We start from the raw sequence: 26,251 nt of genomic DNA, 5'->3' as shown, positions 1-26,251 counted from the left end.
ATAATTCCCCAGCTCCTCCTTTTACCCCTTTTTAAAGATGGGCACTACATTCGCCCTTCTCCAGTCTTCTGGGACCTCTCCCATGTCATCCATGAGTTTACAAGTATTATGGCCAGTGGCTCCAAGATTTCTTCTGCTAATTTCTTCAGTACCTTGGGATGAATAGCATCAGGCCCTGCCGCCTAGAATTCATTCAAATTGGTCAGAAGATCTCTGATGCGTTCTTTACTTATCCTGATTTGCATCCCTTCCTCTTTGTCTATGATAACTTTGCTAGTCGTCTGCTCACATATTATTTTTTGTGATAAAACTGAAGCAAAGTAGGCAGTGAGCAGTTTCACCTTCTTATCTTCTGTTACCAGCTTACCTTCTCCATTGAGCAGCGGACCCACACAATCCCTTTCTTTTTTGTCTGATGTAGTTGAAGAATCCCTTCTTGTTGTTTCTAACATTCCTTGCTAACTGTAACTCATTCTTTCCCTGGCTTTCCTGATTTTTGTCCCTACACACTTGTGCTATTCCCATGTATACTTCCTGAGCCCTGATCTACACTACAGGGTTAGGTCAAATTTAGCCACGTTAGGTCGATTTTATAATGAATGCGTCTACACAAGCAACCCTGTTCCGTAGACCTAAAGGGCTCTTAAAATCGACTTCTGTACTCCTCCCCGGCGAGGGGAGTAGCGCTAAAATCAACTTTGCTGGGTCGAATTTGGGGTAGTGCAGAAGCAAATTGACGTTATTGGCCTCCGGGAGCTATCCCAGAGTGCTCCAATGTGACCGCTCTGGACAGCACTTTCAACTCCAATGCACTAGCCAGGTACACAGGAAAAGCCCCGAGAACTTTTGAATTTCATTTCCTGTTTGGTCAGCATGGCGAGCTCAGCAGCACAGGTGACCATGCAGTCCCCCCAGAATCGCAAATGAGCTCCAGCATGGAGCAAACGGGAGACACTGGATCTGATTTCTGTATGGAGAGAAGAATCTGTGCACACAGAACTCCGATCAAAAAGAAGAAATGCTAATATATATGCCAAAATCACACAGGGCATGGTGGACAGAGGCTACAACAGGGACACACAGCAGTGCAGCGTGAAAGTCAAGGAGCTAAGGCAAGCCTACCAAAAGACAAAGGAGGCAAACGGTCGCTCTGGGTCAGAGCCCCATACATACCGCTTCTATGACCAGCTGCATGGCATTCTAGGGGGGGACCTTACCACTACCCCACCACTGTCCGTGGACACCTGCAAGGGGGAGTCTCACGCAACACAGAGGAGGATTTTGTGGAGGAGGAGGAGATGCACAGCAGGCAAGCGGTGAATCTGTTCTCCCCGGCAGCCAGGACCTTTTCATCACCCTGGAGCCAATACCCTCCCAAGGCGGGTTCCTGGACCCTGAAGGCGGAGAAGGCACCTCTGGTGAGTGCACATTTGTAACTACAGTACGGGGTTTAAAAGCAATAGTGTTTAATGTTTGATTTGCCCTGAAGACTTGGGATGCATTCGCGGCCAGTACAGCTACTGGAAAAGTCTGTTAACGTGTCTGGGGATGGAGCGGGAATTCTCCAGGGACATCTCCGTGAAGCTCTCCTGGAGGTACTCCAAAAGCCTTGCCACAAGGTTTCTGGGGAAGGCTGGGGGGTGTGGGCTGCACCCGAAAACCGCAGCCCCTCCTTTTAAATGGCAAACCCAACCGGCATTGCTTGCTATGGGAAAGGAGGGTGCTGCAGTTTGAAACCATTCCCACATGTTATGAAGGCGGAAGAAGTCAACCCCGCATACCCTTTGGCTTACCATGGCTGCCTGGAAACCGAATTCTGTTGCCCAGCCATGTGTGATGTATCACCATACCGGCAGGCGCTGAATATAAAAGGCAAAATGCAACCTTGTACCTAAAGCACATGTGCTGTCTGCTGTGAATTGCTTGATTCACTGTGAAAGAGTCTCCCTGTTGTTCTCAGAAATGTATCATCTTAAATTTTACTCTCCCTTTTTATCCCCCCTCAGGTGCAAATGTTTCTATGCTCCCCCTATCATCTCCATCCCTGAGGTTATTGCAGATTAGAAGGCGAAAAAACCGCACTCGCGATGACATGTTTTCCGAGCTCATTCAGTCCTCCCGCACTGATAGGGCACAGCTGAATGCATGGAGGCATTCAGTGGCAGAGTCCAGGAAAGCATTACATGACTGCGATGAGAAGAAGCAGGATGCAATGCTGAGGCTAATGGGGGAGCAAATGGACATGCTCAGGTGTCTTGTGGAGTTGCAGGAAAGCCAACAAGAGCACGGACTGCCGCTGCATCCACTGTACAACCGCCTTCCCTCCTCCCCAAGTTCCATATTCTCCTCACCCAGATGCCCAAGAACGCGATGGGGGGAGGCTCTGGGCACCCAGCCACTCCACTCCAGAGGATGGCCCAAGCAACAGAAGGCTGTCATTCAAACAGTTTTGATTTGTAGTATGGCTACAATAAGCAATGTGGCCTTGTCCTTCCCTCCTCCCCTCCTCAACTACCCCACCCTACCTCACCCGGGCTACTTTATCAGTTATCTCCCTTTTTTTTAATTAATAAAGAAAGAATGCATGGTTTCAAAACAATAGTGACTTTATTTCCTTTGCCAGCTGTGGTCGAAGTGGGGCGGTGGTTGGCTTACAGGGAATTAAAATCAAGAAAGGGGGCGGGTTTGCATCAAGAAGAAACACACACAACTGTCACACCATAGCCTAGCCAGTCATGAAACTGGTTTTCAAAGCCTCTCTGATGTGCAGCGCGCCTACCTGTGCTCTTCTAATCGCCCTGGTGTCTGGCTGTTCAAAATTGGCAGCCAGGCGATTTGCCTCAACCTCTCATCCTGCCATAAACGTCTCCCCCTTACTCTCCCAGATATTATGGAGCACACAGCAAGCAGTAATAACAATGGGAATATTGGTTGTGCTGAGGTCTAACCTAGTCAGCAAACAGCGCCAGTGAGCTTTTAAACGTCCAAAGGCACATTCTAGACTACCACCATTCCGCACTTGCTCAGCCTATAATTGAACTGCTCCTTACTACTGTCCAGGCTGCCTGTGTATGGCTTCATGAGCCATGGGAGTAAGGGGTAGGCTGGGTCTCCAAGGATAACTATTGGCATTTCAACATCCCCAACAGTAATTTTCTGGTCTGGGAAGTAATTCCCTTCTTGCAGCTGTTTAAACAGACCAATGTTCCTAAAGATGCGAGTGTCATGCACCTTTCCCGGCCATCCCACGTTGATGTCGGTGAAATGTCCCTTGTGATCGACCAGTGCTTGCAGCACCATTGAGAAGTACCCTTTGCGGTTTATGTACTGGTTGGCAAGGTGGTCCGGTGCCAAGATAGGGATATGTGTTCCGTCTATCGCCCCACCACAGTTAGGGAAACCCATTGCAACAAAGCCACCCACTATGACCTGCACATTTCCCAGAATCACTACCCTTGATAGCAGAAAGTCAGTGATTGCATTGGCTACTTGAATCACAGCAGTCCCCACAGTAGATTTGCCCACTCCAAATTGATTCCCGACTGACTGGTAGCAGTCAGGCGTTGCAAGCTTCCACAGGGCTATCACCACTCGCTTCTCAACTGTCAGGGCAGCTCTCATCTTGGTATTCCTGCGCTTCAGGGCAGGGGAAAGCAACTCACAGAGTTCCAGGAAAGTGGCCATACGCATGCGAAAGTTTCGCAGCCACTGGGACTCATCCCACTGGGTCCCACCAGTCTGTGCTTGTTTGCCAGGCCCAGAATCGGCATTCCACTGTATCAACCAGCCCCACTGCCGCCATGATGTCCCAATTGCCGCATCCCGTGCTTTCAGGAACGTCTGTGTCCATGTCCTCCTCACAATCGTCCTCGTGCTGCCGTCTCTTAGGGTGGAAGTAGAGAAAAGGATAAAGGGAATTTGAACGCAGATATCTTAGTTTCTAGGAATAGAGCAAGGGTCAGGCTAACACTAGCTCTAATAATGCGAGATTTCAAGGCAGGGCCTGGGCAAGTGGAAAGCGAGTGAAAAAAATGGTAAGAGATACTGTTTTTCGACCTTGTGTTAAATAAGAATGGAATACAGACTGTAGCAGGAACTACTGAGAAAAGTAAGATATCAGAAGGAATATGTATAAACAAGATGCGGTTGTTGATCATTATTGTCTGTAACAAAAGGTATAAATGCTTGCCCTAATTGTTTATCTAACGGAGACCAGCCTCGGGAGGGGGAACCCCTGCCTGTGTGTACTCTCCCGTGCATATTGCAATTGCTTGTAATAAAGCTGCCTCTGGCTTGTTGCTTTAAACTCAGAGTGAGGACTTTGTTTTCCTCCACATTGGCCAGGTTCTGCACATACTGCAGTATAATGCGCGAGGTGTTTACAATGCTCGCAACAGCAGCGGTGAGCTGAGCAGGCTCCATGCTTGCCGTGCTATGGCGTCTGCATGGGTAACCCAGGAAAAAAGGCGCGAAATGATCGTCTGGAGTTGCTTTCATGGAGAGAGGGAGGGGAGACTGACGACATGTACCCAAAACCACCTGCGACAATGTTTTTGCCCCATCAGGCATTGGGAGCTTAACCCAGAATTCCAATGGGCAGCGGAGACTGCGGGAACTGTGGGATAGCTTCCCACAGTGCACCGCTCCATGAGTCGATGCTAGCCACGGTAGTGAGGATGCACTCCGCCGACTTAATGTGCTTAGTGGGGACATACACAATTGACACTATAAAATCGATTTCTAAAAATCGACTTCTATAAAATCAACCTAATTTCGTAGTGTAGACATACCCTTAGTGACATGCCCCTCCTTCCATTTCCTGTATGTATCCCTTATGATTTGTAGATAGCTAAAAGCTCCTTGCGTAGCCACGCTGGCCTCCTGTGGCTCTTCTTATCTTTCCTCTGCATCGGAATAGCATGGTCCTGCTATTGTAAAGAACTTTCCTGGCTTCTGTACTACACTGGAGCAATCGGATAGCAAAAGGATCTGAGTCCTCACTCTTACTCCCTTTACCGGGATGCCTGCCTGACCTTGAGGACTTCTCTTCCACTCTCCCATGCGGCAGAGTCCTCATAACCCTGATAAGGCTGGGCCCAGCATTTCTGAGAGCCTTAACCCCCAGTCTTGTTGTGGTCACTTAGGAGAGGGGCTAGGGTGTCCCTACTCCAGGGTACTCTCTCTACACTGGCCACTGAACTCAAGAAAAGTCATAGCCTATTCCTCACATGTCCCAGGCCCCCCTCCCAGGACTTAGCTGTGCTGCGGTGATACCGTGGGTAAGACCCCTGCTGTTGGGGTGGCCGCATGCCCTCAGGCTCCAGATGGCAGGACCCTACTCCCCAGCATCAGCCCTCCTCTTCGGTTCGCATTTCCCTCTGCCCCCCTCAAGTTTGGCCTTCAAGGCCCTTGTGTCTGGAGACAACTCCCTCCACTGGGCGATCTCTGCCCAGGCCCCCATCTTGCTCGCTCTCCCCAGCTGCTCCCAGCTGCTCCCCACCCTTCACTCCAGTATTACTTGTGGCACAGACAGCATTCGCTATCCCAACTAAAAGATCTCCCCAGAAGCCTACTGACCTGGATGGATCCCTACTCCAGGGAAGTGGACTCTCCAATAGAAAAGATTCCCATTGACTGCAGTAGGCTTGAGGTCAGGTATTTTCCCTTGGCTCCCCCACCCCCATGGGTTGGGGTGTGCGGGGTGTGTGGGGGGGGTCAAATGCCATTCCCAGACAGAACGCTGGGGGGCGTTGTGTCCTCCCCGCGTGACGCAACAAAGGGAGGCACCGCCCCTTTCCGCCTCACGTGTGTGCCACGCCTCTCCCTCGCGCGGCTCCTACTCGCTCCGCCCTGCCGCGCGCTGTTAGTTTGAAGCCGGCCGGTGAGGCTGGCACAGCCCCGTGGTAGCTATGGGAAGCAGGCTCCTCGCCCTGCTCCCTCGCTGCCTGCAGCCCGCGCTGCTGGGGCCGGAGGGCCGGAGCGCCGCGCAGCCGGGGGTCCCCGCCGCGCAGTTGAGCAGCGGCCGCCGCTGAGCGCCCCAAACCAGCCCAGGACGCCGCGCCTAGATGGGCTGCTCCTCCGCCGTGCACGCTGCGGCGCCGGGCGAGGCGCGCCCCTCTCTGCTCTCGCTGCCGGCCGGCCCCGGCTCCATGGCGCTGTGACATCCCCACACCCAGCCGCACCGCCGCAGCCAGCCATGGGGGCTTCTGCGAGCAGCCGCGCCGCCGCCTTCCCGCAGGCCGGCCGGAGAGCCGCAGCCATCTCCAGCCTTCTCATTGTGAGTGCTGCGGGTGGGGGGGCATGGCATGGATTGGGTAGGGCATATGGGAGGGGATGAGGATGGATGGATGGATGGGGCGGGCTAGGGCCTATGGCATGGATTGGGGGGGCTAGGGCACATGGGGGGATATGGATGGGGCGGGCTAGGGCACATGGCATGGATTGGGGGGGCTAGGGCACATGGGGGGATGAGGATGGATGGGGCGGGCTAGGGCACATGGCATGGATTGGGGGGGCTAGGGCACATGGGGGGATGAGGATGGATGGGGCGGGCTAGGGCACATGGCATGGATTTGGGGGGTAGGGCACATGGGGGATGAGGATGGATGGGGCGGGCTAGGGCACATGGCATGGATTGGGGGGGCTAGGGCACATGGGGGGATGAGGATGGATGGGGCGGGCTAGGGCACATGGCATGGATTGGGGGGGCTAGGGCACATGGGGGGATGAGGATGGATGGGGCGGGCTAGGCACATGGAGAAGGGCAAGGGTTTTGATGGGTGGTGCGGGTGCTGCTGCTGATGAATGGGGGCGCTAGGGGATGGGGGCTGCTGATGGGGACTATGGCACATGAGGATGGGGAAGGGTTTGGGTGGGGGTGCTGATGGAGATACCAGGGGGCGCTAGGGCATGGGGGTGGCTTTTTATGGGGCTAAGTGGAGTAGGGGGCTGCTGATGGAGGGCTAGGGGCTGGGATCGCGAGGGCCCGGGCTGGGGGCTGCTGATGGAGGGCTAGTGTGGGGGCTGGGATCGCTAGGGCCCGGGCTGGGGGCTGTTGATGGAGGGCTAGGGCGTGGGACTGCTGATGGGGGCCCGGGCTGGGAGGTGAGTGCGGGGTTAGTGCACATGGGCTGTGCATTGCGGGTTGGGGGCCAGGGCACCGTGGGGCTGCTCATGCAGGCTCAGGGGCGGGCTGTTCATCGCTCGCGGAGGACGAGGCGCCCGGTGCTCGAGATGCCGGGGGCGGGACGGGAGGGGGGCCGGCTGGCGTGGGGGGCGATGTGGAATGGGCCGCGGCCCCCTGCCGCAGCGCGCGGGCCCCTTTGTCCGGGCTGGCCCGGCTGCTGCGACTCGGCTCTGCGTCGCGCTCGCCCGGCCCGCGCAGCCGTTTGTTGTCGCTGCAGTGAGTCATGGCACGATGCTGCCGCCGCTGGCTGCGGCGAGACCCTAGGAACCCCCACCCCGAGCGGGCACCGTCTCCTCCTGCTTCCCCCTCCATCGGCCCGGCTCCCACCCGCGGGCAGGTGTCCAGAGCCAGGGGGCGGTTTCTGCAATCCTTCAGCCCTAGCCAAGAGGATTGAGGTGGAGCTTCTTCTTGCATCCCCTGGACTCTGCCTCCTCTTTCTCCATCTCCCTGGGGCAGGATCCTAGCCGGTATCTCCCACTGCCCAGCAGGAGGCACCCCGCCACTGGGTGTGGCGTGGGGGTGGGTGTGTTGCTTTTGGGGTGGTGAGAAGGGTATATTGATGATTGGGTGGTGGGAAAGGGTGGATGTGTTGCTGCTGGGATCTCTGCACAGCTTTGCGCTGTTTTTTTCTGTGCATGCCTCCTCCCAAATCTGCCCAGGGTGGTGGCACTAGGATCAAAAGGGTGGAATAGAGAGGGGGTCCCTCTAGGTGGAATATCAGGGGAATCATTCCTGACCGCGAGAGGTGTTAGGCCATGGAATTGTCTCCCCAAGGGAAGGGGTGGCAGCCACAAGACTCATGACTTTAACAACTGAACTTCTAAGATATTAGACTAGACAGCGTCGGGGATAGTCCTGCATGGACAGGAATATAGATTGTCCAGTTGTTTAGGCCTCTGCCATTTCTGATAGATGTCACCCCTTAACCCACAAATGTGGCAGTTACTTTACAACTAATTGCATCAGAAATAAATACACAACTGAGATTATGGGAAATTTTAATAGAAGTCAGATGAATGAATCCCCCACCATTCCAGGAATCCTCCTCTCTATTTGCCAGCCCCATTTTGAAGATATTTAACAGGGCTGCATCTTGTGCTTGGCTCTTGCAGGGTTGATCAGTACAAGGCCCCAGTGCAAGGCTTTAGGAGGTGACTTGCAATAGCATGTATTATAAACCCAAGTGAGAGCGTTGAATTTCTGATTTTAATCTGGATTCATAAGGAAGCAATTTTGCTGTCTAGACTTAAGAAATCTTCTGAGGTTGGTAGAGTGAGAGCTCCCTCTTTCTGAGCATTGTTGCTGTTGCTATGGCACTGTATATTCAGCACCTTACAGGGGAAATGTGAGGTTTTGCTGTAATCCTTGTGGAGAGAGAAGTGAAAGCTCACCACATCTAAATGCTGTTGGCTGTCTTAGGCTACATCTACACTACAGGGGGGGGTCGATTTAAGATACGCAAAAGCTGAATTCGACGTATCAGATCCGACGTACCCTGTTGTGAGGACGGCGGCAAAATCGACTGCCGCGGCTCCCAGTCAACGGCGCTTACTCCCACCTCCGCTGGTGGAGTAAGCGCGTCGATTCGGGGATCGATTGTCGCGTCCTCACGAGACGCGATAAGTCGATCCCCAAGAGATCGATTTCTACCCGCCGATTCAGGCGGGTAGTGTAGACCTAGCCTTATATTCACATGGAAATGTTCTGTAGCCTGAGCGCAGAGTTCATTTGAATGTTTATCTCCACTGCAGGTAAGGCTTTAACACACAGACTGCCCCATTTCCCTTCCCGGGAGACACCAGTAAATTGGTATGTCAGAATTAACCCAGGTGGATGGTAAATAAATTATGTACTCAAGTGAACTGTATAGCTAAGGAATGTGTTTGTTCTCTGGATCAGGGTGGGTCTCAGCAAGTCACTACTGGCCCTATGAGAATCCCCTGGATAAAGAAAAGTAAACTAAGGTCATAAAGGTGTTAAATGGAAAACCGAATGAATTACTTCTTCAGATATAAGAACACTAATTTTGACACCATGTTAAAGATTTTCAGAAAATAAAAGGTCAGGTTCGGTTCATAAATTGCCAAAATATGGTCTGTATCAGGGCCTCATTCTCAATCATAACAAATGATTGAGCAAACCACCCTGTATTAAACAGCAAAAACTACAGAGAACAAACTACCCAGGCTCTGAAACTTACTGACAGGGTTTCCCTGGCTATCACTTGATAACTTAATTGATCTGACAGACTAAATGGTTAATGATCCTTATCACCTTCTTGGAGGCTTCTGTTCAAGAATAAATTCACTTACACTGATTCACATATAAAAATAAAATGCCTGTTTATAGTTTTTACCATTGGTACAAACAGTGCAACTTGGTTAGTGGTTCTGAAGCTACAGCTGGCTATCTGATCAGTCAATAATTACGTTATGTAACCTTCTTGTGTTCATAACTGTTTACCTTGGGTCATTCGTTAACAGTGTCATTTAACATGTAGCAGGCAGTGACTCTTTCAGATTGCTGAAAGCAGTGAGTTTTAAAGGAGCCTAATCTACCTTTACTTCATCAATTTTCACACTCTTTTGCTTGAATTCTCCCACTTGTTGCTTTACTTCTCTTATCAAGGCAGGGAGGGGGACTTGAGGGTGCTGCTTGTTGTTGGTTAGCGGCCTTGGGAGCCTGTTCCTATTGAGGTCAGCTAGAGTGTTGCCATTTATGATGGGACAGGATCAGTGCCTGCTCTTCATAAAGTGCTACAGAAATGTGTAGTCCCCAGTACACTTAACATTTGTTTCATTTCTCCCATGTGTACTAGGGTAGGAACTAACCATCACCGCTTTTCCTATAGCTTGTTTATGTCACACGTTGTCTCTTTAGGTGGGGACTGAATGAGGCCTTGCTACTATTTCTGCTTATTAGTATGGAACAACTTGGTTGCATATTCCTTAAATTTAATTATTCTATGCAGACCTAAAAAAGGCTATTAGAGCAAAATTCACGTATTCCCTTAAAAAAATCAAACCTAATTAGAATATCTTCAACACTTCTACAAATGAGAACTCATTTGCTTTCCTTAAGAACCTCTCCATCACTAAACTCAAGTTAAAATAAATAATTTGCAGCATATTTTCTACTCTTCACTGTTTAAGACCCAGACTATCTTAGTTGCCCTGCTCCCCTGTCTCTTGGGGGTGGAGGAGAGAATGGAAACAGACCTGGAGATTTTACTCTCTGGGATAGAAGGTATCCTGTCCTCGGCACAGGTGGCTTTTTTCAGACCCGTAATCTAAAGGAAAGCGGGCGTAGTTAGGGAAGCTAAAACCACTAGCAGCTGGGAAGAGGAAGAGTGTCCAAAACAATGGTCGTACATAACTGAAGGGAAAACATGTATTTGGGGTGCATCACCACTTTAATACAGGTGACAACACTTATCCTTGATTTAAACAAAACTTAGTAGCACAAGTGAAAATGAATTATAGTGGATCATCCTTGCAGATGTAAGGATGTAAATCCATTTACTAAGTAAATCCATTTACGTAGTGGATTTTCTAGTTCACTCTGCTTGTACAGGATTTTCCCCATTATACATTTACTAGTGTGATGTCCAGTTCAGTTGTGTGCCAGGTGGTGAGATTTTGCCATTTCCCTCCAGAGGCAATTCCACAGACTAACAGCTGTAGCATCAAAGTTCACTGCTAACTATAACTCTGTCCTTGCCTACGCATCAGCTCTTGTTTCTACCAACTTACTCTCATGTGCCCCACACTCAGATTTTTTTTGTCCGTGTGCTTTCCTAAGTTTACCGGTGCCTTGATTCCCTTACTAACTTTGTGTGTGTGACATTATAGAAATAAGATGACACAGCGAGGTCCTGAGAGTCGTAAAATCTAAGGGTCCCAAGCCACTTGCCCAGCCAAAATTTCCATTGGCACCACTAGCAGATTCACTTGGGCAAGGAGTGAATCAAGTCCTAAATTGGACAAACCATGACAAAGTTGTAGGAGGAATGAGTATAGCAATAGATACAGTATCTCCGACCTGGAGAGCTTACCAACTAAGGCCCAGTTTTGTAAACACTTACTGTTGGGTTTAGTGCTTACTGCCATAAGTAGCCACAGTGGGACTGCTTGTCACGGTAAGTACTGTGCTCAGTTGGCAGAACTGGGCCTGAATTTGAGACAAAGAAAACACCTGGGGTAACAAACACAGCATGGAGGTGAAGCGGAAGGAAGATTGAGGTTGTCAACAAGCATCAGGAAGCTCTGGTAGCTCAGATGAGTAATGGACATGGCCATTTCAGTTTTACTGCTAGCTCTTAGGGTTTCTGACCGACGAGCTTTATTACGTTGCCTGTGCTTTTTCGGAATCTGGGCAAGAGAGCAGCAGTAGAGGGCCTATATAGGAGTCAGTGCAACGGTCCATAGTGGGAGAGAAAACCAGGTAAGAAGTGGACTGAGCAGAGGGCATGGGAGGGAGGGAGTTGGTAGAGAAGGGCGGAGTTGTACAGTGGAATGAAGGTGAGGGTGACAAGTTTGACTGATGTGGAAAGAAACAGGAGCTAGTGAAGGGAATCAAATAGAGGGTAGCATGGCCAGAGCTAATGGAAAGGTTTTGATAGCCAGCCTGAATTTCCCCCTTTCCCAATTTGTCCTAGTTAAAGCTCCCCTATAGCACTCCAAAATGTCTCTACTGCCTTGATGTTTAAACCCTTAAAATATTTGAATGGACTGGAAACTCATGGAAGTGCATCTTTTGACATGAGAGATGTTCTGGCACACTGCATTATGACTGAATGAGAACTGCTCTCCCAAATGTAAACCAGCTCTTTTTGTGGGGGAAAGAATTGGGGTGTCTGCATCCAGCGTGAATAAGAGCTGAATGCTTTTCTCCACTGCTTATGGCAACTTCAGTGGGCAGATTGGGCATTAAGAACAGTGCTGTAGCAACAACTTGAAATCCGCTATACTGACTAGATGTGTCTTGCACAAGATAGATTTCCCCCTCCCCCTCATTTTTTCATGCAATTCACTCTTTGGTATTTGCGTAATGAATTGGATTATGCTTCACGTTTCAGTTAATTATTCCTATGCTCCTGCACATGGGCAGTGGGTATAATAGGTGCTACTGCCAGACCACCCGGTTGCAGGGTTTGGGGGAGAAGTTTTTGATTTATTATGACCCATGCAGGTTCTGGGGCGGCTGAGGCGACGGTATGTGCTATTCAGCTTCCTCTGGACTCCAAGGAGATTACTGATGAACCCGGGAACCTGAGTAGCCTCATCAGCCAGCTGAGACTTGCATGGGGCATATCAAACAGAGATGCTTTTTCCCGGGCAGCTTGGAGTCTGGGGAGAGGAGGTGCGGCATGGCTGCAGCTGGCTTGGGACTCCTCCAGGTGGGTGGGGGGTGCTTGGGGCTTCGGCCGGCTTGGGGCTCCTCCGGGTCGGGGGAGGGGGGCCTGCCTGGGGTTCCAGCCATGAAGGAGGCAGGGGTGAGGGGCTCCTGCTGCAGGAAGGGGTGGAAGGGGCAGAGCTGAGGGTAGCCTCCCTGAAGGGGAGCTCTACCTTCTGCCCATGCTCCTGCAGCTGTTGATATTAGAAGTATTAGCTTGGTCAGCTACTTCGATCTGAGTTTTGACATTACTAAGCAAAGTCATGGGAATGAGGAATCTGTTATCAACACTGACTTAATTTTTAACTAATGTCCTTTTGTAGTTTCTGGCTGTCGCATTGTCATCACTTGAATCTTTCACAAGCTAAGTGACACAAGCATTGTTAGCTTTGTGCGCTGGGGGCCGGTGTGGAGAACAAAACTGAATAACTTTTGGACCTCCTGTACAGCCCTGGCTTCCAAACCATTACCTCAAGCTTTTGTGATTGGTGGCTTACACTCCCTCTGGTACACACCTGCCGACCTCTAACTGGCTGTGCGTGTGGGCTATTCAGAGTTCTTATCTCCACGCTAGTTAGTGCATTCACAGGTGAATGGGAGACTAGGCAGTGTCTGATACAGCTGAGTTTTCAGTCTGGCAAATTGGTACAAGTGCTCAAGTTATCAGAATCCCAGCTGTATGCTTTCCCTGCGAATACTTACTAGCTCTATTTTAATTTAGAGATTAAATGTGGATTAAAAAATGCTGTACACAGGGGCTGCTTCCTTCTTCCCCCTCCAATGGAGCAGTGAGGGGGGCGGGGCTGGGGGCAGGGCCAGGGCGGGGATTTGGGGAGGGATCCAATGGAGCGGGGCTGGGGGCGGGGATTTGCAGAGGGATCCAATGGGGCAGGGAGGGGGCGGGGGGGGAGGCGCGCGAGACAATTCGCGTCCCGGCGTGGGGCCCGCACCTGCTAAAGCCGGCCCTGCTGCACACACATCAGAAACTCTCCAGCAGTGGAAAGAGGAGAAGGGCACTCACTGACATGAACAGAGCAGTTCACATGTCTCAGAGCTGCTGTTTCAGGCTGTGTTCATTTCCATCAAGTATTCTTTCAGCTGAGAACATCTCATTGAGATGAATGGGCCACTTAACACCTCTGAGCATGCAACTTTGAAGGCTAAAACCCACCTTGGGCAGAAATCTGAGAATGAACTAGGACCTTTGGGGAAAAATCTGCCTCTCACCATCCCTTTTAACATGTTGCAGACATTTCAGAGCCCAACTTGTCCCCATTCCATTACAACAAAATTTACTGGGGGTGGGGAGGACCAGAAGGGAATCTCATAGCAACCATATGGCCCACTGGAAAGGGATGAAAACAAGGAAATAGGGAGCTAAGGTGTAGGCCTACACATCCCTAACTCTGCCCTCTTTGAGCACTGCCCCATATGCCCATAACACACACACATACTCTGCCTTGGCACTAATGGACAGGTGCTACCTGCACATGCTCTACACTCAAATACTGAGCCTATTCCCCCGTCAGAATACCATGCTTGTAAAATTTAACAACCATTTCATGGCTTGCACACGGGACACCATCTAACCCTATACTTTCCCCTACCCATTACTAAAACCACAGGCTAGTCTCGTATCCCACCTCACTATGAGATCGCCTTGTAGGGTGACCAGACAGCAAGTATGAAAAATCAGGACACAGGTTGGGGGGTAATAGGAGCCTATGTAAGAAAAAGACCCAAAAATCGGGACCGTCCCTATAAAATCGGGACTTCTGGTCACCTGAGCCTCATTCACAGCTCTTCCAAGTTGCCCCAACTAATTCCTCTACCATTCAATACAACTACACTTAACACAGTGAATGCAGCTGGAGTAGATGCAGATAATTCCCAGTGGCTCTTGCCAGCTCCATGGGGCTAGCGTTAAGGATGTAGGGGTGTTTACCTTAACACTGTATTTCATGGTTTTCAGAAGTTAGTTCATCTGAACTCGACATTCTGGAAGGACTTGCGCTGTCACCGAGTAACCTTAACTCTGCCTTTAATAAAGTTTTTTGCCACCTAATAGCCTGTTCTGATCTAGTTGACAGGGTTCAGATGTTAATGGCTTTAGATTGGGGCTGTCAAGCGATTAAAAAAATTAAGCGGGATTAAGCACGTGATTAAAGAAATTACGCGTGCGATTAAACAATAAAATACGATTTATTTAAATATTTTTGGGTGTTTACATTTTCAAATATATTGATTTCAATTATAACACAGAATACAAAGCATATAGTGCTCACTTTATATTTATTTTTTATTACAAATATTTGCACTGTAAAAAAACAAAAGAAATAGTATTTTTCAGGTTCCCCATTACAAGTACTGTAGTGCAGTCACTTTATCATGAAAGTTGAACTTACAAATGTAGAATTATGTACAAAAAAACAACTGCATTCAAAAACAAAACAATGTAAAACTTTAGATCCTAAAAGTCCACTCAGTCCTATTTCTTGTTCAGCCAGTCGTTCAGACAAACAAGTTTGTTCACATTTGCAGGAGATAATGCTGCCCGCTTCTTGTTCAATGTCACCTGAAAGTGAGAGCAGGTATTCTCATGGCACCTTCTAGCCAGCATTGCAAGGTATTTACCTGCCAGACATGCTAAACATTCGTATGCCCCTTCATGCTTCAGCCACCATTCCAGGGGACATGCATTCATACTGAGGACGGGTTCTGCTCAATAACAATCCAAAGCAGTGTGGACTGACGCATGTTCATTTTGATAATCTGAGTCAGATGCCACCAGCACAAGGTTGATTTTCTTTTTTGGTGGTTCGGGTGCAGTAGTTTCAGCATCAAAGTGTTGCTCTTTCACGACTTCTGAAAGCATGCTCCACACCTCGTCCCTCTCAGATTTTGAAAGGCACTTCAGAATCTTAAACCTTGGGTCGAGTGCTGTAGCTATCTTTAAAAATCTCTCATTGGTACCTTCTTTGCATTTTGTCAAATCTGCAGCGAAAGTGTTCTTAAAATGAACATGTGCTGAGTCATCATCCGAGATTGCTATTATATGAAATATATGGCAGAATGTCTTTTGCTCTGTGTTTTACCTACATACAATTCTCTCCCAAGGAGTTCAGTCACAAGTTTAGTTAACGTTGTTTTTTTAAGGAGCGTCATCAGCATGGAAGCATGTCCTCTGGAATGGTGACGTAAATAGGAAGTTGACAGCGTTATCTCTCATAAATGTAAACAATCTTGTTTGTCTTAGTGATTGGCTGAACGAAAAGTAGGACTGGGTGGATTTGTAGGCTCTAAAGTTTTGCGTTGTTTTGTTTTTGAATGCAGTTATATAACAAAAAACATCTACATTTGTAAGTTGCACTTTCACGATAAAGAGATTGCACTACAGTACTTGTATGAGGTGAATTGAAAAATACTGTTTCTTTTGTTTACAAATATTTGCACTGTAAAAATGATAATAAAAAGTAATATAAAGTGAGCAGTGTACACTTTTTTTATTCTGTGTTGTAATTGAAATCAATATATTTGAAAATGTAGAAAAAATCCAAAAATATTTAATAAATTTCAATTGGTAGTCTATTGTTTAACAGTGCGATTTAAAACTGCGATTAATTGTGATTAATTTTTTGAGTTAATCGCTTGCATTAACTGCAATTATTTGACAGCCCTACTTTAGATACATATTGTGAAACAAATTGTAAGTATCCTATTAGTCTCTCGTTTGTGCTCACAGTAGTTGATCTCTCCTGGTTTTTGAGGTGGCTCTAGGTTGGAATAAGAATACAAAAGTTGCCTTTAATGTTGAAACACAAAATACAAGCCTTGGGTTACCTAAAGCTTTATCGTCTCTTAGCCTGGACGAGGTCAGTTGAACATTGTATGTTAACACAGCGTTTTCCCTGTGTAGGCATGATTTCGGGTGAAGTGGGGTACTCCACTTGTCCTGGACTTATTGTGCCATACCTCCTAACATTTCCACTGGCTAAAGTAGGATGGGTCTTGCCCTGAGGATCGGGGGAGGGGTTGTGGAGAGAGAGAGAGAGCCCACCCTGCAGTGGAGTGAGCTGGCTGGGCTTGGCTCCAGGTGCTGGAACCTGACCCCAGCACACGGGGTGGCATTGCAACTTAAGGGTGGAGTGGCTGGGCCAAATCTCAGTGATGTTGTGACCCTGTGCAGCAGGAGCCAGGTTGATCTCAGCTCCCCACTTCAAACATTGCAGCGAAGCTGCATGGGACAAGAGCCACTTGAACCAGGAATGAGGCGTTGGGGGGGGCGGGTCAAAGCTGGACAGTCCCAGGACTGTTTAGAGGTATGTTCTGCTCTTGCCTCGTCTTTACTGTGGTATGACAATTACAGCCTCAAGTCAGCCTTAACTGAAATTCTTGGCTCTTATTGTTGTCATTGCTTTAACACTTCTGCTTATTAAAAGAAATTAAAGCTATGGAAGATTCAAAATACCATATGAGCTAAAAGCTCACCATGCACTCCTATTAAAAAAATCAAATCAACTTGAGCATATTCATTGCTGGTAATCAAAATTTGTATTTGGCATCTGTGCAATCTGACAACAACCGAAGAGATTCGATTCAAGTGGACTCAAACTCTTGTCCCTTTTTTTAGCTGTCAGCAAATGGTGCTCGGTTACAGTATATTAAAGGGACACTGTTAGACTAGAGGACCTTGCGGCCCCTTCTAACTCTGATTCTGTGATGATTCAAAATTTCTGGAAATTTACTTTTTAAAAAATCTGATTTCTGATCTCTCCTGCTGAACTGTATGTCTTGAGAACCTACTTCTAAAAAAATCCCCCAAAAACTTCTAAGGGTTTTTTTCTTCTTCCCTGTTTCTAAGGTACTTCCAGCAAAGGAGAAGCTCACTGTACAGCAATAAATGATTATTAAAACCAAGGGAGAGAGTGAAACTAATTATATGCAAAAGCGCTGTCAAACGCACAAAGTAAAACCAAAGAGATTCACTAATGTTACTGTAGGAGGCACAGCATCTTCAGATAAATGTTGACAGAATCCCTCCTTAAAACGGGAATTGTAGTCTTAACTAAAGCAATACAAATGTTAGTGATCGAGATTTTATAAACCTGCTGTCCTGAGACTGAGCTGAAAATCTGGTAAACCTAAAGTACCTCTTCTTAACACTGGGATAAACTATAAGCAGCATTTATTTATTTTTTAAACACGTCTGCTTGGAACATGATTGTGCTTTTGTTGCCCCTCCTGACATGGATACTTACTTTAGGCTCAGTTCTGCAAACCTGCCATTTGGGGACCACCCCCACCCCCCATTGTTTGCGGTGGCAATTAAACAGGGGGAGAGGGGAGACCTTCTGTCATGCTGCTTGGTATGGAAAACAGCTAAGAGTGCCAATCTCTTGTCAGACTGCCAAAATATAGGACAGGTACCTCAAACTGGTGGTACATTCTAGCATAAGATTTCACCAAGCCAATAACAAATGTGTGGTTCCAAAATACTGTACTGGTTATTATGAAGCCACAGACAGTCCCCTTCAGGCCCTCTAGCCTCTTATGTACTGCCCAGACAAACCAGACTTCTGTGATAAATGATTATTAAAACCAAGAATCACATATATTCAGTTCTTCCAGTTCCAAAGAGCCAGACACATTCCCCAGATCAAAATATACTTTAGATCTTACCCAAAAACCATGCTGGTAGCCAGTAACTACAAGCTAAAGGAAGCGGGCATTCACCCACGAAAGCTTATGCTCCAATACTTCTGTTAGTCTTAAAGGTGCCACAGGACCCTCTGTTGCTTTTTACATATTCAGACTAACACAGCTACCCCTCTGAAGCTAAAGGAAGACCGTTATTAAGAGTTTAAAATGAATCCTATACATTACAGTTGATTTCAGAATTTGTAGATCAGGATAATAACAGTGATGTTAAATCTGCCAGTTTGTAATAAGTCTCTGGTTCATCAAAAGATTGGAGTCCAAGTCCAAATGACAGTTTAGATGTCGTGTTTTCCATGGAGCTTTCAGAGCATCCCAAGTAATTACTTGGGGCTCTCCATCCAATGGCTCAGACTTTCCCTGTTAAAGTTCAGCAGACCAGAGATGGCAAGATCAAGCCCACGGTTTTTCTTTTATAGCTGAAACAGGCTGCCAAGCGTTCTGAGCACAGCATGTGTCCGGATTCCTCATTGTTGAGTCCAGAAGGACCCACCCTTTGAAGTTAACATTCTATTTCCTATGCATACAAAGATAATCCAGCTGCACTGATTTACAAAAGGCAATTGCTGATCGTTCATAACAGGGATAGATAAGCTGGAGACAATGTAGGTAATATTCATTAGATTCATGCAGTATATACACATCTTTGATCTTAAGATGAATTAGAGCTACAGGATATAGACAGAGGAAAACCTATGCACAGCCTCTTCCTTGATCTCTTATCAACACAAATGAATGGGCCTAGCCCTTTTAACATCTCTTTGATGCCCACACACACATGTGAATTGTCCTGAGTGAGAGGCATTGCAATTGTAATGTTCCTTTAAGAGTCGCACACAGGTTACTTGATCAGCTGATTTTAACCTACTGTGGTTTGCTAGCGCCACACCTTCTTTGATGGGGTAGGATGTTAATGGGATCAGGCAGGCTCTCACTGTCTGCTGATGTGATGAAATCCTGTATAGTTAAACCACAAGTAGTTACAAAATGGCTCTGAGCCACATTCTGCCCTGTTGTCCTAGCTTAATTATCTGAGTATTTTATAGAAAATTACCACAGTGAGGAGAAAATGGTAAAAAGCAACAGAGGGTCCTGTGGCACCTTTAAGACTAACAGAAGTATTGGGAGCATAAGCTTTCGTGGGTAAGAACCTCACTTCTTCAGATGCAAGAAAATGGTAGACATTTAAAGTGATCAGAATGGGTTAGAAAACAGATGACGTTGTAGCTTCACCACCTCAAGAAATCCACTGAGCCTCTCCATGTGTCACCCTCCCCGCCCCCCCCCAATTCTGCCCTATCCTCCTGTGCAGCAGAGCTGTGTGAGATGTAGAAAGCCCTTGACACCACCTGCAGCTGGTCCCTCTCTTAAAGAAACAGCATGTCTTGCAGCACTCTGAAATCTTCATGCCCCCGGCAAATCTGCAGCCCCTCTGCTTCTCTCTCCAGGGAAGAAGTCTGGCTCCCTGGCACCACTTGCCTGGCCCAAAACTCTTCCCTGGATGAGCTAGATTTCAAACCCTGTTAATAAATACATAATCTGAAAGAGCTAAGCAACCCTTTTTCCTCCTGCTGGAGCCAGAAGGGCAGCAAACCAAAGGCAGATCAATATTGGTTGGACCAGTTGAGCTGTGGGGCGGGGGTGTTCCTTCGCCAACAGATAAAACCCCTTGTAGGCTGCGTTTATAGTCTCCATAGTGTAAACATACCCTGAGGGTTTACCGGCAACTGTGTCAGTGTAGTGCTGTAGTGTAGATACTTGTACAGCAACAGGAGGGGTTTTTCTGTCATGGTCGTTAATCCACCCCCTCGAGAGGTGGTAGTTAGATCGACAGAGGAATTCTTCTATCAACCTAGTGGTATTTATACCAAGGTTTAGGTTGGCTTAAGTACATCTTTCAGGGTGTGAGGTTTTTCACACTCCTGAGCTACATAGCTAGGTTGGCCTAAGCGTGAGGTTTCCCAATCTGTAGCAAGAGCCTTTTATTTATTTATTTTCCCCCCCTCCCCTGTACTGGGGAGGGGGAGAAGCATTTTATGCAATACTTTATTTACTGTCAGAACAATTGTTTGATGTACAATATTTGGCATGTCAGCTGAAGCATCCTTGTCAACTTCTGAACACAAGTAATTGCTCCTTTATAAAATATGTGTTTTGTACAAATCCTTGGCCATAAATTATTTAGCAGGGGAAATGTAAATATGCTAGACTGAGCATACAAGTTTCCAGGAAGCTGGAGACTGCACCAAAAATGATGCAGTGTAATTTGCTCTTCCACTGGTATCCTTTTTGCAGAGTCATGTTTGTTGGGTTTTTAAATATTCTCCTTGGCTGATTTCCCAGAATAGGTAGCAGAGCAAGTAACAAAATAGTACAGCAAAGTGATGTATTTCCCCAGCTGTTAGATGAAAATACATAGGTTTTATTAGTCTCAATCCCAGTAGTCCTTTCAGTGTTTAATTAAATCTTCACCAGTGTAATAACTGAACTCCCAAACTTGATTTCTGAAACAGACCCCTGGAGGGGGTTTTCAACCTGTGGTCTGCAAACCCCTGGAGGTCTGAAGACCATGTCTAAAGGGTCCACAAAAGGTGGTTGTTACCCTAAAACAGTGGCTTTCAACCTGTGGTCTGCAGACCCTTGGAGGTCTGCAAACTATCACTAAGATTTCCACAAAGAGGTCCACACCTCCATTTGAAATTTTTTAGGGGTCAGCAAATTGAAAAAGGTTGAAAACCACTATTCTAAAGTAATTTTGACTTAGATTTATTTATCAAACTTCTCCATTTCTAACGATTTGAAAGTTGTCCTCTAGAACTCTATACATATCGCATGATACCCTGTGGTGGGGTATGGTGTTGCAACAGCCTTCCCCACTGATATTCTTTCAGTTCTAATTGGATTTTTTTATTCCGTTGGCACCTTTTATGTGAAATCTATAGGAGACTTGATACACTCGCCTGCACTTGAAGAGTGAAAGCTGGGGCAGCCAACTAGGGGTGGGTAGAGGAAGAAATCCTGGACACAAAGTGAAAATAGCTATTGAAGAATGATTCACAATCCCAGTTAGCCAGAATCAAATCCTAGTTTGCTGCATGGCAGGTCAGTGCCTTAAAAACTTGAACATCAGCCCAAAGAACTGGGATGAGGAATTGAACCTATGCCCCATATGCCGTAGAACTGGATTACAGCAAGACATAGGATGTGAATAACGAAATAAGACGTAACATTTCTCCTCCCTTTAAAAACAAAAACAAAAAATTATTTCATCTTCACAATGCATTTGAGACCGCCTGAAAGTCAATATCTTAATGAAATGCCTCTAACATAGTAGATTATGGGGTTAAAACACTAATATAGTGGCATATGTAAACAAAACCATATTATCTAGCAGGAGTCTTATTCTATAGTGTGAAAAACCTAATAACATAATCCAGTTATAAAACATTCTAGTGTGGAGTTCTGCCTGTCTTGCATATGAATGAATGTAAATCTCTGGCCCAATTGCTGATCAGTTTTTTAACTTCTCCATCCCTGTGTTTGGGGCTCACCTGTATCGTAGCACGATTTCCTCAGCATCTGCTATGGTGCCCCAGTAGAGAGGCGTTCAGTTTATGTTTAAAACTTAAGTTATAGCTATACTTCAGAAACTACACCTGCACGTCTGTGTCAGCAGAGCTATATCGGCATCCTCCTGTAGAGCGTAGACACAGTGCATGCTGACAGAAGAGTTTTTCTGTCAGTGTAGGAGCACCGTCACCCCAAAGTTTGCTGTGTTGATGTAATCCCTCTTCTCTCAAGCTAGTTGTAATCCCTTCAAGGACAGGAAGTAGTGCTTACACTGTGCTGTTCAGATAGACTAAATGTAAGGTGCTATAAGCATCAAAATGACTATAGTCCGCTCCTTGTTGCATCCAGGCATCGGCTAAATCCTATACATCTTCAAAATCCATTCTCTCCTCTGCATCCCCTTCTGCTAAATCCATAGCCTCACTGGCCACTTCTCCCCTGAATACTAGAACTTTATCCTGGTTTATCCCACCTCTCCGGTCTACCCAACGTTGTTGGGGACAGCTGGGCTGTTCTCAGTACTGTACAAGAAGCAGGAAGTTACCTTGGATGACTCTCCAATGTTAACCAAATACTGGTTGGTGAAGGGATAGATCTTATATAGGGCTCACTGTTACTTTTTATTTATTAATATCTTGCATATTTCTCTCTTTCAGGTACTTGTGTTTCTTGGCACCACTGGTGCTCAGTCGAAGCTGACTTCTGAACAGAATGCCATAAGCCTCTCCTCTGGAAAATATCACCACCTAGACCGTGCCACTAACAAAGAGCTGATCTGTGACAGATGTCCAGCGGGAACCTATGTGTCTAAGCACTGTACAAAGACAACCTTAAGAGAGTGTAGCCCTTGTGCAGATGGGACTTTTACTAAGCATGAGAATGGTATAGAGAGATGCCACGTCTGTCGAAAACCTTGCGAACTGCCAATGGTGGAGAAAACGCACTGTACTGCCTTGACTGACCGCGAGTGCACTTGCCCCTCTGGTACCTTTCAGTTTAATGATACCTGCGTCCCTCATTCAGTCTGCCCAGTTGGCTGGGGTGTGCGAAAGAAAGGAACGGAGACTGAAGATGTTAGATGTAAACCATGCCCTCGTGGTACCTTTTCTGATGTGCCTTCCAGTGTGATAAGATGCAAAACATTCACTAACTGCTTGAGGAAGAATATGGTGGTGATAAAGACAGGAACTAAGGAAAGCGATAACATCTGTGGGTTCTCGTCATCTCTTCCTAACACAGTTATGTCTTCACTGAGCCCAGAAGAGGATGATGTAAACTATGAAGTTCCATCTACCACTTTTCTTCCCGAAGGTAGATTTTTTTTTTTTTTTTTTTTCCCCCCACTAAAAAGATAACAGGCTTAAATTACAGCTATGTTGCTGCAGTGAAGCAAGAATCCAGCTATTCAGTTGGGGGGACCGAATTGCAAAACTCTTGGCTCCTTGATGCTGTTAAAAGGGCACTTGCTCTTGCACCATTGATGGGCTCAAACTGCACTGCTGCTCTCGAAGGCTGTAACACAGTTTGGGAACACACTTAAAAAGCAGTTCACTCCCATCTGTACTAAACCAACATGCTAGAACAGAGAGGACCTTGTTCCAACAGTGGTTTCTGCAGGAGAGTTGGAAGCTTGAAACTGTAACTCCCTAGAAACTATCTCATCTCCAGTAGTATTTTTATATGTACCATGATGGCCTATCTTAAGATGAGCTGTTTGGGCATTTATATTAAGTCTGGCGTGAAACATCCTTATATTAAATTTTATTTTATATATATATATATATATATATATATATATATATATTTTTTAAGGTTTCCACAAGCCATTGCTGGCAGGGAAAACGCACATTTTATATCACTCTACTTGCTTTAACATGATCAACAATACAAAATGCTCCCAAGCTCTATCAAATAGTTAAAATCTTACCGCGTTATAGATGAAACCGTGTTATATCGAACTTGCTTTGCTCCGCCAGAGCGCGCAGCCCCCCCCCCCCCAGAGCGCTGTTATATCCAAATTCGCGTTATATCGGGGTAGAGGTGTATATACAAAAGAATTCCTCAGTGACTTAGCAGAGTGAAGCTGAGCAATATACAAAAACACTAAACTCAGAGTGCGTTTAGCTGAGACTTGTCAGAAGTGATTATTTTGAGGGTGTCAGTGGCTGGGGTGCTCAATTTGAGATGCCTTAAAGGGACCTGGTATTTAGAGGGTAGGTGCTCAGTGCTACCTGAAAGTTAGGCCTCATTAACAGCTCTGAAATGGGACATTCTCATATTGACGCACCCCAAATTTCTCATCACACTCAAACCTCATCCATTATGTTTAAATTTTCTCTCCGGTTGAATCCTTAATAATTACTAAGGTTTTAATTTGTAGCTCTCAAATGTGGACAAGATTCATATCCAGTTTGCAGACAAACTGAGGCAGAGTTTAAATGACTACAAAAAGTTACAGCCAGTCACTGGCAGGACTGGGAATAGAAACAATCTCAAGAATACTAGCCTTGTGAGTACTCTACAGTCCCTGCTATGCTAGTCTTTGCTCTTCTTTTACAAGGCTTTTTATTCATAAAATTGACTAAAACTCTAGGGCTACCACTAATGCATAAATCTATTCATGATATAAAAATAACTGAGAGATGAGTAAGGAAAATACACCTAAAAGGAACATACTCAATTTAAAAGTTATACTTTGTGGACAAGGAACCTCAAGCCTCTCATAAGAACAACTAGGCTCCTGAAATGGATAATTTTCCTGCAGCTACTTATGATGTTTTACTTTCTGCGTTTCTCTTACCAAAATCAGTTAAGTCGGTTTCAGTTTAATTTTAACTACTGCAATATTTGGGTTACAAACGTTATGGGAGAACACAGTGGTTTAGAAGCTTTCCTGTTGACCTTAAACTCTCTAAAAGCTGCATGGTTTCGTTTCTAAAAAACAGTCTAAAACTTGGGCTGAATATAAATTGACAACATCCCTCTCATCACCCAGCAGTCTTTAATGAGGAGTTGCCACAAATCCAATGTCTAACAAAGTAAGCCAAAGTAATTAGAGATAAGGTGAGCGGACTGGTGTGTAAGACACAAACTTTGTGGTGTTCTTATTTCTTATGTAGTTAAAACTGAATCTCAATGTCCTAGACAAGTAGAAGCCCCTCAAAGTCTGTGTTTTTGCACTTTGAAAGGAAGCATGCTATGACTATTCCAATTGTGGGGTCTTTGTGTGGCTTAAGATTTAAAAAAAGAAACAACCCCTCCCCACCCCCCCACCCCCCCCATGGTCCTCAATTTCTCTGTTGTTCACAGGTGTCAACACTTCAGTTTCCAGCTTTGCTGCCTCTCATAGACCAAATGTGTACAATGGCACGATCGACCCAACAGACATTTACAATGAAACCTCAGATAATGAGACGGATGGTGTCAACGTGACCATCTCAAACTCCAGGGCTACCAATCACCAGCAAAATTTTTACCACAAACACAGCCAGGCAGTTCCGAAACTGCAGCCAGCATTGGAGATGACAAGCGGTGAAAAATCGAGCATCCCCTATGTGCCCCCCAAGAGAGGACCACCACGCCAGAACGCCCACAAGCATTTTGATATAAATGAACACTTACCGTGGATGATCGTCCTGTTTCTGCTGCTAGTTCTCGTGGTTATAGTTGTGTGCAGCATTCGGAAAAGCTCACGGACTCTGAAGAAGGGTCCTCGGCAAGATCCCAGTGCCATTGTGGAAAAGGCTGCTCTGAAAAAATCCGTTACTCCAACCCAGAACAGAGAGAAGTGGATCTACTACTGCAATGGGCATGGTGAGTAATAGCAACCGAGAAATTAACTGCAGGTGGAATGCAGCAGTTATACAGGGAATAAATAGTGTCCCTTGCTTTCTCCATTAATTAGCTGCAGAACTCCTCAAGGCCTCTTCCATGTTAAAAATGTTGGTTGCAGATGCCATTGATCTGCAACCATCATGTTTAGTGAGTCAGTCATAAGTTTCTACCCTACTGTGTCCATCAACAGCAAGCCAAATCTTCACATTCCTGATCCTCACTAAATATTCCTCCATAGGTTACACATTTCCCTCCAGCTTCTTCCCCCTCTGTTGTCTGCTTCCCTTCCATTTTCTCCACTCGCTCTTCTGTTTCTCCAGAAATGGAGGTAGAGGAAACATCTTCTGTGTCACTCATCCTTTGACCGCTTCTGAGTATGGTTTCTTGACTTGCTTTGCAGAAGCAGCTGTCTCCTTCTCCAACTCACCTGGTACGGCATTGAAGTCGGGAGAGGTTTCCTAAATTGCTTGGCTGCCTAAACCGCGGCAATAGGAGCATGAGAGATTTTGCTGCCTGTCTTGATCTATCACCTCCCCTCCCTCTGTATATGGG

At 46.5% G+C, this 26,251-nt stretch overlaps 1 protein-coding gene across 1 annotated transcript in view; it reads left to right on the top strand.

Moving 5' to 3' along the window:
* Positions 1 to 6,196: 6,196 nt before the first annotated feature.
* TNFRSF21 (TNF receptor superfamily member 21) overlaps positions 6,197 to 26,251 on the top strand; it is a 69,251-nt gene continuing 49,196 nt past the window's right edge. Inside the window, exons 1-3 of the mRNA XM_065401859.1 lie at positions 6,197 to 6,277; positions 22,522 to 23,176; positions 25,175 to 25,678. Coding sequence (XP_065257931.1) covers positions 6,197 to 6,277; positions 22,522 to 23,176; positions 25,175 to 25,678 — 1,240 coding nt within the window. The remainder of the gene's footprint in view (positions 6,278 to 22,521; positions 23,177 to 25,174; positions 25,679 to 26,251) is intronic.

This window comes from Emys orbicularis, chromosome 3, assembly GCF_028017835.1.
Source record: "Emys orbicularis isolate rEmyOrb1 chromosome 3, rEmyOrb1.hap1, whole genome shotgun sequence".
NCBI lineage: Eukaryota > Metazoa > Chordata > Testudines > Emydidae > Emys > Emys orbicularis.
Note: the sequence above shows the minus strand (reverse complement) of the source record. Positions and strands in the feature narration are given on the sequence as shown.